The sequence below is a fragment of the Neolamprologus multifasciatus genome, chromosome 7 (assembly GCF_963576455.1).
Source record: "Neolamprologus multifasciatus chromosome 7, fNeoMul1.2, whole genome shotgun sequence".
In the NCBI taxonomy this organism is placed as follows: domain Eukaryota; kingdom Metazoa; phylum Chordata; class Actinopteri; order Cichliformes; family Cichlidae; genus Neolamprologus; species Neolamprologus multifasciatus.
This window is the reverse complement of record NC_140445.1, coordinates 48,671,651-48,691,387: the sequence shown is the minus strand read 5'-3', so window position 1 is coordinate 48,691,387 and position 19,737 is coordinate 48,671,651. Positions and strand designations below refer to the sequence as shown.

The 19,737-nt window shown below is 40.3% G+C and overlaps 1 protein-coding gene across 6 annotated transcripts in view; it reads right to left on the bottom strand.

Moving 5' to 3' along the window:
• Window positions 1-1,125: 1,125 nt before the first annotated feature.
• The window catches only part of pparab (peroxisome proliferator-activated receptor alpha b), an 87,310-nt gene continuing 68,698 nt past the window's right edge, over window positions 1,126-19,737 (bottom strand). For all 6 annotated transcript variants that reach the window (XM_085164483.1, XM_085164482.1, XM_085164480.1 and 3 more), the window contains 6 exons: window positions 19,316-19,565; window positions 17,230-17,387; window positions 10,544-10,682; window positions 6,323-6,522; window positions 3,140-3,593; window positions 1,126-3,043 (listed from right to left, as the gene is read on the bottom strand). In XM_085164483.1, coding sequence (XP_085020609.1) covers window positions 2,799-3,043; window positions 3,140-3,593; window positions 6,323-6,522; window positions 10,544-10,682; window positions 17,230-17,387; window positions 19,316-19,523 — 1,404 coding nt within the window. In that variant the 5' untranslated portion in view covers window positions 19,524-19,565 and the 3' untranslated portion in view covers window positions 1,126-2,798. The remainder of the gene's footprint in view (window positions 3,044-3,139; window positions 3,594-6,322; window positions 6,523-10,543; window positions 10,683-17,229; window positions 17,388-19,315; window positions 19,566-19,737) is intronic.

The window sequence follows — 19,737 nt, the reverse complement described above, 5'->3', positions numbered from 1 at the left end:
TTATTTTCCAGCCTGTGGGACTCTTTTGTGTCACAAACAGCTAAATCTAGCTGAAGATGCCAACAGTTTACAAGTGTGTGCACAAGAAACTTTTTTTTTTAAATCTGGTGTTTTATGGCACACACTAAGGCACACACAGGTTTGTGGTTTTTCCCCGAGCACACCAGGGATGAGCGAGTCCCAGGAAATCTGCAAGGTTAAAAACTGAGCTGCGCTCAAGTGGGTCTGACATTCTGTGACCAGATATATGCAAGTAGAGGCAGTTTAAAGTATCAGTAATCTACTTATGGCATAAGAAATGCTTGGTAAGTTAGTACAATATAGCAGCGAGTGAGAAAAGAGAAAAAGCATGATGAGATCAGAATTGTAAAACAATATACGTGTTTTTCTCATTACTGCAACACATTTACTGCTATAGCATGTGATTTAATGGCAAATTACGAGTGCATTCAGTTTCTCTATAAACCAACAGAGATATTATGTGACCCCCCCAATCTGTGCATATATTACCCCCTTTGTTTTCTTATGTACAACCTGAGATAAAAGCATTAGAAGAAGTGTTTAGTATTGGATGATCAGTGCTAAGCTGTGCCTTCACATTTCCTATGAAATGGTTTTTGTTCTTTTTTACTCTTTATGGTAATCAAAAGGTCACAGAGGTCAAGTTTATAACTAACCACTCAAACGTATAAGCTAGTGTAGCCCTGCGCAAACCACGCATGCTTGCAGTTTAAAACTCTAGTGCTTAATTCGACAGATAAACGAACTTGAAGGAACTGAATGCACATTATGGTCTAGATGACTCTCCATTTCAAAAATTCAGATCTATGGATATGCAGATTACCAGTTGCCCTGTTACACCTTAAGTCTATTTACAATGTACTCTTAAGCTGTGCCATTTCAAATAAACACATGTGAGATTTTGTTATATATATATTCATACTTCAGTATAAAAATATGATTCGATTCAAAGACAAGCATGACGCATTTAGACCAAGAAAAAACAAAAAAACACAGTACATAACTACATTTACTGTAAATGTTCAAACATCTGAAAGTATTCACCCAACTTAGGAATACAAAAGTCAATCATCATTAGTACCTTGTTTACCACGAGAGTTAAAAGCTGGGGTGAGCAGTCAGTGTGAAAGCTTCAGTTATGTAAAGCCCGCTCTGATGTTGCGATGTGTTACAAACATAAGGAACATTTCTCTGAATTAAATGATCATTTCAGGACAGTGTGAGTGATGAGGCAGAAAAGGAGTAGCGCCCTCTCACAGAGAGTCAGATGTGTATGATCCGAACTATTAGAAAACTATGCATGTTTTCAGCATTCCCTTAACATAGGTCCTCTGATGTCCACCGTATGTATTTTATATTAAAGGTAGTATGACAACAAAATGCAGGAGCGGCACTTTCACATGGAAATGTGCCTATTTTGTTAGAGAATAACTGGGTAGGAAAAGGGCTACAGACTCATTTTTCTTTTACCTGCATACGTCCAGATTGACTGTCTTCTATAACTGGCCAAGTGATTTCACAGAGAAAACTAAACAAATGAAAGTGTGACAACCTTTCGACTAACAAACTAGATGTTTCACCAATGAGGCCATATCACTGTGGTTTTCTCTTAGCTGGAAAAAATAAAAACAATTACATTTTCATCAGGGAAAAATGTGCACACAAGATTGTTAAATCTTAACTAACACGTGTGTTATGAGGACCAAACAGACAGTTAAACACAATAACAGAGAGAGATTCGCTGAGTGAATTCATGTGTCGCCTGTGTCAGAGTTGTATTGTGGTTAATAACAGTGTTAGCCCTTTAATACCAGAACACACATCAGGAGGGAGTGTCAAACACCTGTGCATGTCTTTTTTGTCCTTTGAAACCTCCATTAGAAAAGTGTCACATTAACATATCACAGGCATGCTTGTGCTTCAGTGCATTGTGGTGCATGTACACAGTGAGTCTGAACTTTGGGGTCTGCTACCTAATTTGAAAAAAAAAAATAAAAAAAATAGCATTCCCAGTACAGTTTGTGGACAACTTAAGCACTAAGTCGTATTTCTTGTTAAGAATATTAAAATAAAATAAAATAATAATAATGATGGCGATTTTTACTGTGTCATTAAGAAGTATGGCTTCGGGGACATGAAGTACAGATAAAATGGTTATATTCAGGAGGTGACTCCACAGAAAAGCTTGAGAATCACGGTGGCGGGCTGGTGTGCTGATAACCACTGGCTCCTCAACCGGCTACATTTTGGTAGCCAATTGAGGAGAAGCTGCCTTGATTTAAACTGCATAATTGCTGAAGTTATTTGGGCATATGGCTCGTTGCTGTAAAACAATCTGCTGGAGTGGCATTTATAAAGTTCACTTTTGTTCTTCAAATTAGGGTTACCTCAGGGTTTCACCAAGGAGGTGACCTTACAGATGTTTTAAAAAAAATATGGAAAAAAGAACATTTAGAGTTTGGTCAGAGATTGCATTCAGTGGTGTCTGGACAGGGGCTCAATCAGCTGTACAAACTATCTTAGCATACATGATTCTTCTGCCTGATAAGGTTCACACACAATGAAGTGGAGAGCACTTTGTCAAATCAAAGGAATCATCAGCCTCCTTTTTCTTCACCTTTAGGTTCCCTTACCTGGACAGACACCAAAGCTAACCCTTTAGGGTTGGAGGTTAAGTGGTTCAAACCCAGTATGTGGACGTCTCCTCTTCTTTTCAAGTCCCCGCTCAGAAGGAGATGGTTTCTTGTTTTCCTACTGTGGTTATACCTCCAAAGTCTTCAGTACATGTCTCTGTAGATCTCCTGCAGGAGCGGATGCAGTGAGGTGTCCTCTGTCTTTTTGATCTCCTGCACAAGCTGTGCATGCTCAGTGACTAACTGCCTCAGGTCAGCTAGTTTCTGCAGCAGCTTGGGGAAGAGGAAAGTGTCATCGGGGTGATTGGCCAGCAGATGGAGCTGCAGGACCTGGACGATGCTCTCCTGCATCACCTCGATGTGTGCCACATTCACCAGGCCTGGCCGGTCTAGCCGAAATGAAAATGAGAGAAACATCATCATCTTTTGTAAGGTAAAAAGGATTTTATAGGATACTGAAGAATGCATGCAACAAATTTCCTCACCGCCACAGCAGATGATGGCAGCCACAAAGAGAGCCAGATCACTGTCGTCCAACTCCAGTGCATTAAACTTCATGGCAAACTGGAACTTTGGCTCCATCATGTCGCTGAACGGTCGACGCAGGCTCTTGAGGAATTCCCGGGTGATGAAGCCCGAGCCGTACGCTACAAGAAGCCCGTCCTTGTTCATACTGGAGGCGAGCATGGCGAAAATGGCTTCGTACACTCCGTATTTCAAAAGAGTCACCTGATCGTTGAGGTCCAAGCTCGAGAACCCGGGGACGGACTTTGCAAACTCTGTGAGCTCCGTGACGGTTTCCACCGACGTGCACTGGCAGCAGTGGAAAATCCGAACCTCCACCTCCTTGTCCTTCATTGCTCCCACGGAGCCGACCATCTTGGCCACCAGTGTCTGCTCTGCCAGCTGGAGGGTCTCCATGTCGTGAATGACAAAAGGCTGTGGATGGTAGGGAAATAAACGTCACTATAAAACTAAAAATATAATGCTTTGTTAAAAATGTGTCTCAGCTGAAATGCAACACAGGCTATAGAAGCGAGAACTGGGATTTTGGCCTGTTAACAAAAGACGATTCGTGACAGACGAGACCTGACATGGAACATGCCGACTCAGCAAACTTGCCAACGTGAATAACTGACTGACTGGAGTGTTTACAGATAATAATCTTCACTGAGAGGAAAGGCTAAGCCTAGAGCCCTTATTGACATCTGAATGTTTTGTTTCTGCGATGACACGCGTACTGTCCTTCATTTTACTGCTACACACACACACACCAGCCACATCATTAAACCCACAAACAGGCACAAAGTGCAACAGTGATCATCTCATCACGACGCAATGCTGGAATTCATGTGGAAGTTACTTGAACAGCTAAAATCCACTTAAACTTAGATGCTAATGCACACATTCCACTAATTCCAAATCCGAGTCAACCAAGATGGGACATGTGGCCCGGAGGATCCGCCGCCAATGTTCTAGTGCCAAAAACCGCTGGACACCCACAGAGGTCCCATATCCATGCCCTGAGTCAGAGCTGTTTTGGTGCTTGAGAAAAAACAGCTCACTATTACGTGCTTGAAGTTCTGCTGAATTCAATTATATTTATATAGAAAAATAAGAAATATATGATTGTAGGTAACTATAATTATAAACTTCGCACAAAAAGTAAGGATATTTGTGTTTGATCAATCATTTCTTTGTTGTAACAACTGTTCTTGGCAGTAAATCTGGAAAGTAAAGATTTGGCTTTTGGGGTTTTTTTTGTTTTTCATATGCGCAACCCACAAAAGCATTTTCTGTCATTTTCTGGCGCCATTGTTGGGGAAACAAACAGGCTTTCCAACAGTATAAAATTTATTTCCAAGAAGCATTGTCACAACAACGAAATCATCGACCAAGACAATTAAAAAAATAATAACTTAGATGTTACTCACAATATCCACAACTGAAGGCACAGTTAGAGGTCAAAGAAATGCAGCGTAAACGCAGAGTTTAATTCAAAATGTCTAAAATTTTAAATGTTGACACTGTGCCCAGTGCCCAGTCGACAGGTCTGTTTACAGTGAGTGTACCTGTACAGAAAGCAAACAAAAGCATTGTGGGCAGTTAACGGGTGTTTCGGTTATGTCACTGTTCCCACAGAGGACAAGTTACAGCATTTCGATGAACAGCTTTACACCTGCTGCTGCACATCGGAGCTCTGACTCATGAATGCTGCTCTAACTGTGGGCTAGAGTAACAAGGGAAGGTATGCGCAACACGACGCTGAGGTGTTTAATTTTGTACTTTTACGTCATGCTAACATTCCTTGATTTAATAACGGAGGTTCAGATGAGGAGAAGATCAAAAAAGGTTCACAGCTCCAGAAGTCAAAGAGTGTATACTTTGCTTTTTGAGCACAACATATTTTTGAGTAAACCTCGCTAAAATTATTATTATGATGCATTAAAAGAAAGACTAAATAGGTGGAATTCTTTTAAAAAGTGTCTTTCTATTTCTCTTAAGTGAAATAGCAAAACTAGTGTTTTCCAAAACTTGTTGCTGATTCCAATTTGTCACACGATACACTTTTCAGGAACTGTCCTTATATTATATCACTGCTTGCCAAACTCCCCAGTCCACATGAACTACACAAATGTGTACTGGCATTGCAATCATTTGAATTGTTTTCTAAACAGAAGACGCTGCAGTGGAGTAACACGTCAAAGCAGGGGGGAGATACTAATCTTCGCTTATAAAGTTTTCAGAATGCAGAAACTTGCTATTTACTCATTGGTGAGACCTTTAGGCCTGGGTTGAAGTGACAAGCATTTGTATCCAGATCAAGACATATATACACATGTATATTTAATAGTATCTGTATGAATAAAGTGAAATTTGACAAGACTTATTGAGATGTACATTTAACATGCTGCACTGTTGGAATTTGTACACAGACCACTGGCAAGAATTACAACAAGACTTTTATGGGCAGTTACGAGTTGTGTAAAAGTGCTGCGATAGCAAAGGTAGGTTAAACAATATTCAGTCACTGAGTACTTTCTACCCACTCTGCTTGTTCATCAGGAGCTTTGAAGCAGTGGATAAGATCTGTGCCTGAACTTGGATGAGCGCTTGGACCGATCTGTCCCTCTTGACCTATTTTACACCTACACATCCATCCATGGAATTCAGACTCTCTGGGCTGCAGTCCATGAACCTCTCCTTTTCTAGCCCCCCGCTTTTTATCCCCCTCGGTAGGAAAGAAGCACATCAGAGGGGGGAATGCTTTTAGGTGTGAATGGGAATGGGTGATAAAAAGAACATACACATTAAGGGAAATGCACAGTGAAAGGCTAAGTAACAGGCTTAAGTAAGTCCTTGCCCATCCTGTGTGCTGAATTGCTCCGCTGGTTGAGCAACTTATTTTTGTCATTGGCTGGCTGTGTCTAATCTCTAAGGGAGTGATTGCCAGGTCATATTGAGACATGACTTTGCAAAATGTATTTTCTGTGCTCAGAAAGAGACTGAAATCACTCCAGCCAGGAAAAAATAAATTAAAAGTTACAAAACCGCATGACCTCGCACTATGAGGAAAAGCTGGAAATGGAAGAACGTGCGAATATGACGTCCACATGTGCAACACCTTTCACTCACCAACCCATTACTTTACTCACTAATCAACGTACAGCAGTGTTGGTCTTGCCCATGAGAATGGATCGAGCCTTGGCCTTGTTCATGTTGAAGTTCTTCAGGTAAGCCTCATAAATGTGCTTGGCCAGGGTCTTCTGGTCAGCTAGCTGGGGGTTTTCCACCTCTTTTTCCACCGTCACCATCTCCGCCTTTAGTTTGAGCTTCTCTGACTGGGGCATCCGACCAAACCGAATGGCTGCGGACAGCACACAGAGAGATGGAGATGACTTTGTGGTGACATAAAAGTGTCGAGTCATAGATTTATTTCAGTTACACCAAGTGCAGTTCCAGTAAAAGCACCTTGCTAAATACAACTGTTTCAAGCAAACTTAAAAATGAAGGCAAAATATTAAATGTATCCAGAAAATATAAACAATTTCTGCAAATTCAAAAAGCTAATACTTTAATACGGTAGTACTGCAGAAAGCATATCTGTTGCCAAACACCACAGAGGATGTGCAGACAGCCTTATAGTGTATTCTAAAGAAGGGACTCTTGAATAACATACAAGCATAGGATGAATTTAGTGGAAGAGAATAGACAGATGGAATGGACAAGTTAAAACGGCATTTATAGCTGAACACAACAGAACACATTCCACGATAACACCATAAACTTCCAATGCTGAGCTCAATCAAAGATGTAATTTAACTTGTATCTGCCCGTCTCAGTGCCAGCTTAAATTCAGTGGCTTACAGCCGGATGAAAGTACAAACATCGAAGAAACAAGAGACTTGTTTCATGAAGTCAATTTAGTTCCCCTGGCTTTTGCCAAAACATCTCGCTATGCCTGAACACGTACAATAAATCTGCAGCAACAAAAACAGTTTAAAAGGTCAGGAAAAACACTTTACCATAGAAGGTTCAGTCAAATATGTAACAAGTTTCAGTGCATCAGAAATATCCTGTGCTATATGAAACATTATGCAAGGATAAGAAGAAAAAAAAAGAGACGGTAAACATGTCTGCTTGCCATTGAAAGGCAAATGGACTTTTTGTGCATTACAGTAATGACATAAGTTAGCACAAATTACAAAGTGGGCAACATTTTCTTGAAACGTTCTTCAACAACATGTGTTAATAAGTGCTATTTCTCTATGAGAGGATGCTGGCATCGCTCAGACTGTCTGATCCCATTTGACTAATGAGATTAGAGGTGAACTATTTCCAACCCCTCTTCACTAGTTTAAATGTGCACAAGCTGTTTTACTCACACACAAATCTGCACGTCTATGTGAGGAAACCAGCTGTACTAACTGCCTGTTTTTTATAAGCCCATAAAAGCATTAAAAAAACATCAGATATTTATTGATGGTTGCTTACAAAATGAATCCAAGCATACTGAAGAGGACTGCGCAAGGATGAGACCTTGAGCTGGCAGGCAGTACGAGGGCCCGTTAGATTACTGCTCAGAATGTGGATGGATCATCTGAAGCTAGTAAAGCTCCACGGTGGGCGCCTGGCCAGGAGCCAAGTCCAATTAAGATGTGAGGAAGTGATTGATGCTAAGCTTCGTGTAAGTCTAATTCCTAAGCGACAGTATGAGGGGATAAGAGTGGAAGGGAGCTGAAGGTGGGCAGGGGTCAGTCTGTCAGTCTGCTGAGCCGTCTGCGTCTTGTCAGCAAATGAAATGCGTCAGGAAATAAGTTGCTGGATTTGAGAAAACTTTCAGTCCCTTTTGCTAATAAAGAGCTTTTGTGCTGTTGCAATGCTTAGAAACAAAGTGTTTAGGTAAAGAAAAGTGTGATGTGTGTATTTTTGGGTGAATGAAGCTTGTATTAAAAAAGTACTTTGAGTGTTCATTTAGAGTAGAAAAGCACTATATACCATGATGAAGGATAACATTATGACCACCTGCCTAGATATTGTCTTGGTCCTCTTTGGCTGCTAAAAACAGCCCGGCTCCTCAGGGAAAGACTCCTGAAGGTGTGCTGTGATATCTGGCACCAAGATGTTAGCACCATATCCTTTAAGTCATCAAAGCTGAGAGGTGAGGCCTCCGTGGATCAAACACCTCAAACTTGTGCTCAAACCATTCCTGAACCATTTTTGCTTTGTGGCAGGGTGCATTAACCTGCTGAAAGAGGCCATCAGGGAATTCCATCTCCATGAAAGGGTCACGTGGTCTGCAGTATTGCTTAATAAGATGGTATGCGTGAAGTAAAAGAAAAAAAAATCTGACTGCCCATCCCTGACTCATTTGTGTATTCTGACACCTTTCTATCAGAAAGCATTAAATATTTTTCACCAATTTGAGCTACAATAGCTTGTAGCTATTGACAGATACCTTTGACAGATACTGACCGCTGCAGACTGGGAACACCCTAAAAGAGGTGCAGTTTTGGAGATGCTCTGACCCGGCCGTCTAGCCATCACAATTTAGCTCTTGTCAAACTTGCTCAAATTCTCACGCTTGCCCGTTTTTCCTGATTTTAACATGTCAACTACGAGGTCAAAATGTTCATTTGCTCCCTCATATATCCCACCCACTAACAGATGAGTCTGATCACTGCCTGATCGAAAATAGACGATTTGTTGCAGAAGGAAAAAATAATGGTGGATGCTAGGGTCTACATCTTCGCCATGGGGAAGGCTCAGGCCTTCTTTAAGCCAAGAGAGCTGCCTGTGCTGAAGCAGTGAAGGCAACCCGCTGAAGATGAGGAATGAGAGGAAGAAATAGTCTCTTTTTTTGTTACACAGGGCTTCTGCATAGGAGCACAAAATTTGGACGTGTGTTTTTAAAAATGAGGATTTTTTTTTATTTCAAATTGTGAAATTAATCAATAAAGGTCTGTATCAAATGATGCTGAACAGCTGGACAAATGTAACACGATTGGAGAGCAGCTCTAATAGTTTAGAGTGCTGAGAGATAAACAGACAACAAACATAATTCCTCCCAAACAGGATAGAAAAATAACATCTGTCACACCCATTCATCTGCTCCCTTATCCCAATAAAACTGGGGCTTCACTGAAGCAACTGTACTGATCGAGGTAAACAAGGTCACTTAGTCACCAGTCCATTTTTCGATTACGTTTTGGAAATAAAGACTTTTACATAAACTACATGCTGAGACTGAAATGTAAATGTAACCATTTTTATTCTAAACTTCTTCACCTTTCTGTTGATGCTAGAACTTTGAATGTCTGATCGGTTTACATTTGAAATTTAAAAAAATAAAATAAAATGCAAACCTTGGGGAGGATCTTCCATTGTGGCTACTGTAAATGACTCTAAATCGATACAAAGAGACATACAAAAATAGCCGTGCTGTGGTCCTGTGGTGTCACCACACCTCCAAAGATCAGGTTGTAAGGTTGCGACGGTCTCACATACCCTCAAGTTCCTGTACTCGCTTACATTTTGCTCAATGAAGTCAATAACATAAACCATAAGAGGAGGGGTAACCTAAACTATATCTCAACACAGAAGGCTATATTCGGTCAATCTCTCCAGAGAGAAATCAAAGCTGTTACACGTCCACAGGTTTGCTACCACCAGCGTGGAATATTGGCAAAGTGTGCACACACTCTGTGTGCACGGACTGGCTGCATTGACCTTTTTGATACCTTTAGCAGGCGTCCACTCATACAAACACATACACTCATGTTTTCCATCAGTACAATGACCTTAGCCCAGGGTCAACATGACGTGCTATATTTTGAGTGTAAATATCATTTCACACATAATATTTTTGTATTTAAAAGAAAGACAGCCCACACCAAGGAGGGAATCTTTTAAGCTTTTCCAATTGTGAAATCCTTGTGTTCCAAGGATGGGTGGAGGGACGCACAAGGTCATGTGATTTTCCCTTCCTGTTTGCACATCTGCACCAAATGGGTCAAGCAGTTTCAGCCAATGTAATTATAATGCAATGTGATACTAGCACTGCCAAGACAGAGAACAGGCGTGCCTTCCATCTGCAGGTTTGTTTCTGGTCTATTTCTGAATAAAAAGAGTGGAAATTGTCCAAAGGTTAAATGAAGACGACATATAAATCTATATTCGCCTGAATTAGGTGTCAGTTAGGGACCTGCCTTAACATGCATCTGAACATCTGGCTTATTTGTGCTAATTATGTGGGTACGTGCCTGTTCAATCTTTCCTGGCAGCAGCACAACTGTGCTACTCTGTTAAGTAGTCTGTGTTTACAAGTAACAAGCAAGATGGACGTGTGGATGTGCGCTTCTGAGCTCGAAGCACTGCCCAGGACTCACCATTGTGGGACATTCCCACTGACAGGCACTTCTGGAAGCGGCAGTATTGGCACTTGTTGCGGTTCTTTTTTTGGATTTTGCAGCGACGTTCACACTTGTCATACTCCAGCTTCAGACGGATCGTCCGGCGAAAAAAACCCTGGGGGGTTGAGGGGAGGGGTTAAAAAAAAGAACATAAGAAATGTAATTAGTGCTCACATGAAGCAAACGTGTTTTCATTTGACCAGACTGCTCAGACACAAAGTGAAGTATTCTTTGAGAAAGTTCATAAAAATTTAAATAAAACAGAGTAAAGTTTACATTTTACTTTTAATAAAGTTAGCCGTTCAGCAGCCAGTTTCAGAAATAAAATTATTGTCTCCCCACTGTATTAAGACGATAATCATGGGAAAAGTAGCTCTTTGTTCACAAAGCAATACCACCAGTTTCCTTCTGTTTACACAACCTTAACACAAAGCAATATTTAACTTTAGTAAGGAACAGATGGACCAAACAGCACTTTTAGTTCATCGAAGGGTAGGAAAATGTCCTGGGGAGGTGCTTCATAACACATTTATCCTTTACTTACTAACAGCAAGCTTCAAAGATTTCATCCAAAACTCAGTCAATCAGTTTGCTAAAGTACGTACGGAGCAAGAATACACAGACGTGTGACAGTCATGTGAGCTCGCAACACCGGCTGACTTTCACCTACTAACCCTGAGCCTGACACTGGCACACAAACAGGTATACAATAACACGGTGATGGAAAAGAAATTCACATTCGCTCAAGTGGGCTGCATGCCGGCTTTGCTTACATCCAATGTCATCCTGAATGAATGTCCTGACATGGTGAGGGTCATGTTTCTATTACTGATCGCTGACCAAACATCAGAGAAGAACTAAACAAAAACAGGTGTGTGTGTGTGTGTGTTATAAGAAAATTATTGACAACTATTGGTTTTGTATAGGAATTTCTTTTACCTAGGTATTAATCACATTATTTTATTGTATTAACATGTCTGACACTCGTACTGTAAGACAAATGGTAGGGGGTGTAGTAAGGATGTTGGGGGAAACAGGAACTCCAGAGGACCAGTCTTTTGTCTCTTCGAGGACTCTGGGAAGTAGCAAGGGAGTGTGAACCTTAAGGTGTGAAACAGCTGTGTACTGCCTTTGTTCCTGGAGAAGGTATTTAACTGAGAGCCATGCTAGGCTCAGGGAGACTCTGCTGAAGGTCTGTCCCACGGCCATGCAGGGGCTCCACAAGCTTGTTGGTATGTTGTCTTTGTGTGCTTGGATTAAAGAATGTTAGCTACCGCTCACCGCTCGTCTGCAGGCTTTATTTAAGTGGAAAACTTCCACAACAGTTTCCATGGTTGTTGTTTCCTTATTTTTTTATTAATTAATTAATTAATTTTTACACAAATAAAAAAAATTATATTAAAAAAAAAGCACTTATAAATCAGTATATGGATGAGGCAGGGTGCTTAACGGTCATGCTTTACATTAAATATGGATATTTGTGTATATAAAAAGCAAAACTTTTAGATATGTGTATTTAAATAATTATTGATCAGTGTATACAGATATATATAAAGATATTTTATTGCGTTGACGCCGTGAAGCCCCATGCACGGGGCGATCCGCAGTAACTCGCTAACAGAGATTTGCCACGTTAATGCGGTTATGGCGTTTAACGCTATTTTAATGAGATTAACACTGGCAGCACTAATATATATTAATCTAAAAAAGCCTGTGTATTCGATAAGTATATTTATTTAGCACATATATGTATAGATTTGATTGTATAATGAAAACTTATACACATATAACAGGGGTGGGGGAACTCCAGGCCTAAAAAGCCGGTGTCCTGCAGGTTTTAGATGCGTCCTTGATCCAACACAGCTGATTCAAACGGCTGAATTACCCCCTCAACATGTCTTGAAGTTCTTCAGAGGCCTGGTAATGAACTAATCACTTCATTCAGGTGTGTTGACCCAGGGTGATATCTAAAACCTGCAAGGCACTGGCCTTCGAGGCCTGGAGTTACCCACCCCTGGCATATAATGACCTAAAGCACGGGTGTCAGACTCCAGTCCCCTAGGGCCGGCATCCTGAAACTTTTCTATGTGTCCCTGCTGCAGCACACCTTAATAAAATTAGTAGGTCATTAGCAAAACTTGACTACATACTGAAGTGGCAATTCAGTCATTTGATTCATGTTACAGCAGCTCATTAGTGAATGAACATGGTACAATAATAGTATTTTTAGAAATACAATTTTCCAAACACTTACATTTATTTAGCTTGCAGTCAAGTCTTACGGAGTCTTGTTAATGACCCATTTTCACTCAGCTGTGTTGCAGCAGAGAGACATTTAAAAGTTTCAGGACACCAGCCCTCGAGGACTGGAGTTCGACACCCCTGACCTAGAGCTCCCTCCTACTCCTTTTCCAACGGGAAATCATTAGCTTTTTTTCACGTGAATATGATAGCTTTCTTTTATTTCATAGGTGTCAAACTCTGGCCCGCGGGCCAAATTTGGCCCGCAGCCTAATTACATTTGGCCCGCAAAGCCATACAAAATTACCATTAGAGCTGGCCCTAGAGTATTATACAGTGCATGTACTGCTAACTTTAGACCAATATCTAAGCTGCCCTTTTTATCTAAAGTCTTGGAAAAAATTGTATATCACCAATTGATCTCATACTTGAATGCACAAAATGTTCAGGAGATTTTTCAATCTGGTTTTAAAGCAATGCATAGCACTGAATCAGCACTTTTAAGAATTTTTAATGATATATTTTTTATCATGTGATTCTGGTGAAAGTGTCATTCTTATTTTACTCAATTTAACTGCTGCATTTGACACTGTAGACCATGAAATTTGAATCTCGCGTTTGGAGCAGTGTGTCGGTATAACAGGTGTGGCTCTGAAATGGTTCGCTTAGGAAAACTGTGAGTCCTCCCGTGCTCCGCTGTCTCATGGAGTACCGCAGGGTTCCATTCTGGGCCCTATCCTGTTTTCACTTTATTTACTTCCATTGGGCTCAATTCTTATAAAGCACAGACTCTCTTTTCACTGTTATGCAGATGACTGCCACATTTATGTTCCTCTTAAAAATGGGTTATCTGTAAATCGTTTGCAAACATGTCTGGATGACGTCAAGTCATGGTTGCCGCTAAACTTTCTTTGTTTTAACGATTCTAAAACTGAAGTAATGGTGTTTAGACCTGCCTCTACTGCTGTTCCGTGTGTTGATTTGCAATCCCTGAAATCATTCTGTAAATCAGAGATTGTTAATCTGGGTTTTAAAATGGATCCTGAGTTTAAGCTTGAAAGCCAGATCGGTTTGGTTGTACGGTCTAGTTTCTTTCATCTGAGGCAACTGGCCAAAATTAAGCACTTTCTTACGAGACAGCAATTTGAAACAGTAATCCACGCTTTTGTAACCGTTCGGCTGGATTATTGTAATTCTCTTTATTTTGGGGTGAGTCGATCTTCTGTTTTTTGACTGCAGCTAGTCCAGAATGCTGCTGCACGCCTTTTAACTGGCACTCGTAGATACGAGCATATCACCCCAGTTTTATATTCACTTCATTGGCTGCCCGTGCATTTTAGGATCCATTTTAAGCTGCTTTTATTTGTTTTTAAATGTTTGTCCAATGCTGCCCCTCTGTACCTCTCTGAGCTTCTTCATCCATACATACCTTCCCGGTCCCTCAGGTCGGCAGACCAGCTCCTCCTGAGCGTGCCCAGGACTAATCGTAAGCTCAGAGGGGATCGGGCGTTTGCTGTGGCAGCACCAAAATTGTGGAATGAGTTGCCTTTACATGTTAGACAGGCACCTTCCTTATCTGTTTTTAAATCATGTCTTAAAACATATTTATTTACCTTGGCTTTTAGCACAGCAGGACTTGTTGATGTCTCTTAATATATTTTCTTACTAATTATATTATTTTTAATTTTAAGATATTTTATATGTAATTTAAACTGTTTCCTCTCTGTTTTATATTTGTAGCACTTTGGTCAACATTGTTGGATGTAAAGTGCGTTAAAAATAAAGATGCTATGCTATGCTATGCTAATAGTACAACTCCCAGAATGCTCTGTTGGTGTTTTGGCATGTTAGTCATGACAGGACCCATTAGCATCCTCTCCTCTGTTGACCATAGTCATAGCAACCATGCAAATACTGCCACGCTACCTATCCCAAAATGACAAAAAGAAAGGCAGAAAACAGGAGCTTTCTGGACAGGTGGGAGAATATGATGAAAATTTGATAAATGATAAAATTGAATTCAGAAGGCTGCAAATACAATATTTTATTTAAGAAATTAATTCCACTGATGTGTTATTTATTTGGAATTTTGATTTTGCATGTGCGCAATATTAAGTTATATATACGTTTATATAAGTTATATATATTGTTTAGCATTGAGCTTTGCTTGTTCCATATTCAGTTTTTCAGCAAAACTTGTTTGAGTCCATAAGAAAAGATTCCTTGTTATATTTGGAGGAAGATTTTTTTTCAGTGAATATTAATGTTAGCCCGCGACTTTGATCCAGTTTTGAATTTTGGCCCACTGTGTATTTGAGTTTGACACCCCTGTTTTATTTCATGTTCATTTATTTCTTTTGTAAATTAACATTTCTTTCTTATATCTTTGAAATAAAGACTTCGATTCCATGGTTTGGCTGTGCAATCATCAGTAGCTTGTAACAGAAAAACTTTTATCAACGTTAAACAAAGTAAAAATCATATTTTCATTCATTCATATTTTTTTTAAAATTTTGGCTAAACTACTGCTGTTTTTCCTCAACTGTAACTTTGATTGTGGCTTATTTAGTCATCCATATTTCAGAATTTCATTAAGTTTCTCGAATACTTCCTACAGTTTCTTCCACCATCGCAGTAACCCTTTTACTGTCATCATTGTCACTCATTCAGCTCATTATACAAGGTGACAGAAGGACTCACTTTCTTCTCACAGCTGTCATCAGCAATGTGAGAACTCCTGCTCTACATAATCATTTCTCAGTTATTGAGTGCTTTAAGAGAACGTGAGGATAACGCTGTTTAAATTTGTAATTAAAGGCACAATTTCGAGATTTTCTGGTTATGATCAAGAAATGTTGACTTCTCCCATTCAACTCATGTTCAAAGTTTGGGGTTTAACATTAACCTTTAGTACTTTCGGGCCACCTCTTATAGATATGCACTGACATGACTTTTTCCTAAAGGTATAGGCTGAACAAATTGACCTTGACTTCGGAGAAATGTCTTTGATTTATTGTTTTACAGCCTTAAGACTTGTTGTAAAACAACTCTGGCTGACCTGTGGACTGACCTCAGGTAGCATCTACTACAGATACATCTGTATCAAAGCACTGATCTACAGTCAACACATATCCCACACATGATTATTCCATTTTATCTGAGTTTTTCTATCACTTCTATCACTGGCTGACACATTTAAGTTAAGTGTATTTTTTAGAGCGCAGAAGTACAGACGTCCCCCGATTTAGTCGCTATGTCTTCCAGATTGTTTACCTGAAGTAAGTGACAGCCAGCAGCAGCTGAAAAACATCTCAAGTCACACAGTCTTTGACCCTTAGTTTATCTTAAGACGGCCTTGGTTTCCTCTTCAACAACTGGTAAACAATTAACTGAATGACTAATAAGCAACCATGTGTAAAGGCCAAATGTGACATTTATGATGTTGTTATAAGCCATCATTAGTCACAAGACACACTGCACCTGGATTCAGTCTGGTTTTTCCTTCTTTTTTTAGTGTTATACCTAAAAATAAGAAATAATTTACTCTTTTGAAACTGGTTAATGTGGGTTAAGATGGCTTTCTGTGCCTCACCGAGGGTGGCGTATGGGGAAGGAGATTGGATGGATATTGATGGTAAAGATTAAGCAGGGCACAGGGTGAAAAGATGAGTGTGCTCATCTGGCAAGAGTGACCTATGAAGTCTATCGAGCATAATGACAGAACCACTTTTTCGACAATCGCTACATTCGCCAAGGAGGTTTTGACTTTGTTAGCATTGCATTATTTATTAAACATTTAAAGGAATTTTATACAACAATTGCATGAATGCTACACATGTAGTGTAGGCACATATGAAAAAACTAATTACAGTACTCCCGCAATTATCCGAGGGGTTACGTTCTGGAATGTAAAAACCACGTTTATTTTATTATTTTTATATACTTAAAACCATAAAAACACTCTTATAAAACCTTTCTACCCTCCTAAACACTTTTGAGATACATCCTTACGTATTTTAAAAACATTTGTATGTGCAGCGGCACAGTATACCTATAAGCTGCAGAAACCCGCGATATAACAAAATTCCCGTGATATAAATTTATGGATAAATCCGGGATTGTAGAGAGTCCGCAAAACGTGAACAGCAATGTGGCGTGGGAATACTGTACACTCAAAATCTGAGTATGTCAAGCATATTAAATTCAAAAAGGCAAATAACAAAAGCCTGCACTTTACATTTGTTTTTACAGCACTACAAATGCCTTAAAGTGCATTTAAAAAAGACAGAAGAAAACAAAATGAGTGTATAAAAAATACAACACAATTCTCTTAAAAGTAAATACTGCCCAGAGAGTGAGCTGCCTTGCCGTGTGCGCTCTCAGAGCACTTCTTCTTTATTTTACAAAAATCTTTATCTCACCTTGCAGCCCTCGCAGGCATGGACTCCGTAGTGGTAGCCCGAGGCGCGGTCAGAACACACTCGGCACTCCAGGTTCAGTGATGTGGATGTGGATTCCTCCTGGCCAGCCACCACGCCGTAAACAACCGATGATGGGCTGGATGCTGGCGTAAGCGCATCTAATAAAACAAGCATGCACGTGATTACATTTTTTTCTTGATATATAATAATATATTGCTCTAAATGACACTAATATTTAATGGTAACTAAAAAGATTTGGGTTTTTTACTATTTGTCGACAAACGCTATTATAATTTTAACTGAAGTAAGGAATGGCACAAAAAACTAAAATGAAATGAATATTCACAAGCTTGTACAGAGGACGGAAACACTGAGAACCAAAGACAGATGTGGCCGAGTGTCTGAAGGTCACAAAATGAAAAGAAAATGCTTTTCCAAAAATCCTAGTTTTTGGATCCTTGCATTATTTTACTTTACACACAAACAAAACCCTAGTTTCGTCTCATCTGACCAAAGGTAGCGCTTCCAGTTTGCCCGCATACTTCAGTCTGGCTTGAGGGTGTCTCTTCTTCTTGGTCTGCAAGCTCTCAGTCCATTGTTGTGATAACTTTCTATATCCATCTCCTGCTTTGTGAGACAATTCTTTTTCTGCTCTTTTATTGTGTGCAGATAGAAATAATTATTTCTAAAGAAAACTAGTATATTTAGAAATGCTATGTTGAAAATCCCTCGATCTGTTATAAAAGCACTGCACAAAATTTTGACCCAAAAAAATGTAAATTTCACAGAGCCACCTCATCCTATGTTTAAATAAAGTTGAAAGCTTGAGAAATTTGAACTACATATAATCATTGACATCTGCACATTCACCTCTGCCAAAGAGCCGGCGAATCTGAAGCACAGTTGCACCTCTATGACCCAACAAGGACAGCCCGTTCCATCACAGCATTTACTTACAGATATTAACACGCTGTGATGTACTGCCTGTCACAAACATAGCATCATTATGTAGTACTATTACAGATCCTCGTCATGGATGACAGGTCATGGGGTTTGCTGCGTGTTGCCAACAGCTTTCCATTTCCACACTGCGTAGGGAACGTGGTTGGTAGAAGTTGCTTGGTACACAAATAGCGCAGATGAAATGGTACAAAACAGTGGCACTAAGTCAAGCCACATGAGTTTTGGCGAGAGATGCCAGCACAGGGATAAGCAGCATTTGGCAGTGAGCTGTGTTCCAGCTTGGGGCAAGTGCACATGTTTTGACTGAGAGCAGAGAGTGAAAGCATATGAGCTTCTGCTCCTGTGTCTCACCGTGTTTATGTTCCTAAACACCCATAAATCGCATGCACCCTCACACTGCCTTTTGTCATCAAATGTTTCTCTGATGCTCAGTGCTCTTCCACCCCACCCCCCCCTCTTCCCTGTCTTACATGTACTCTTCACAGCTCCTTTACTTGTTGCATTTCTTTTTTTTTAAGCATGTAAATTTCCCAGACCCAGTCTATTCAGGAGGAAACACAGAAGCAAATTGGATGTTTCCTAATAGGTTTTGCATGGTGGTTTAGGAATGTGTAAATTCCTTGTTGGATATGGGGCAAAGAGAAAAGCTGGAAGGGGAAGGAAAAAAAGAGGTAAAACTAGAGAGTCACAAGGATGATAGGCGAATAAGGCCAGAGGAGAAAAATGGAAAAATGGTGGAAATACTGAAGGAAAGAAAGGAAATCTATCAGGAGACTCAGATATCACACAGATCGCTAAAAGGGCAATTTCTCAAATCATTAGGAAGTGTTTTAGTCTGGACAGAGGAGACTGAGAAAAAGTTTGTTAAGATAAAAGATAATGTAGTACAGCCTTTTAAGAGAAAAAAGTTAAAAAGGCCAAAGTGAGTTTCTTATCTAAACCTCAATTTGGAGCAAAATAGGGATTACGGGGCTAAACTGAAGGACTCCTGGTTTGACAACAACGAGAATGGCAAGGGGATTACACTGAGGTGCTGGGACATTGTGAAACCAGAGCGAGAAAGCAAACCACTCATGGTCTGACTGTAACTTTGTAAACAAAAAGAAATCACACTTAATTTTACCGAGGACGGTGGACCCATCAGAGCCGTTGCTGGAGCATTGGTATTTTGGGACACCAAAGGAGATAAGAGCGTCGCCGCTGATGGACTGGGAGATGTCCTGGAGCTGCTCCATGCTACCCATGAAATCGTCATCAGCACACAGGGGACTTCCCAGCACAGAGTCCTCCAGGGGAGAGGGGGGATGGTAATGGGTCTCCATGTCGACCATTGTGGTGATGGGAGGAGGCTGGTGGCACTCTCACTCATCAAACTGGAGACCAGGGACAAGGGTGCAAGGGAGGGGAAACAAACAGAGGTCAAAGAGGTCAAATAGAAACACGGGCTGGCTGACAGAGATTAAAGAGTCACCCCGATTTTTACCTTTGTATTAGTACTTAAAGCTCACATGAGCTTGCCAATATGGCCACGACATCATGCTGATG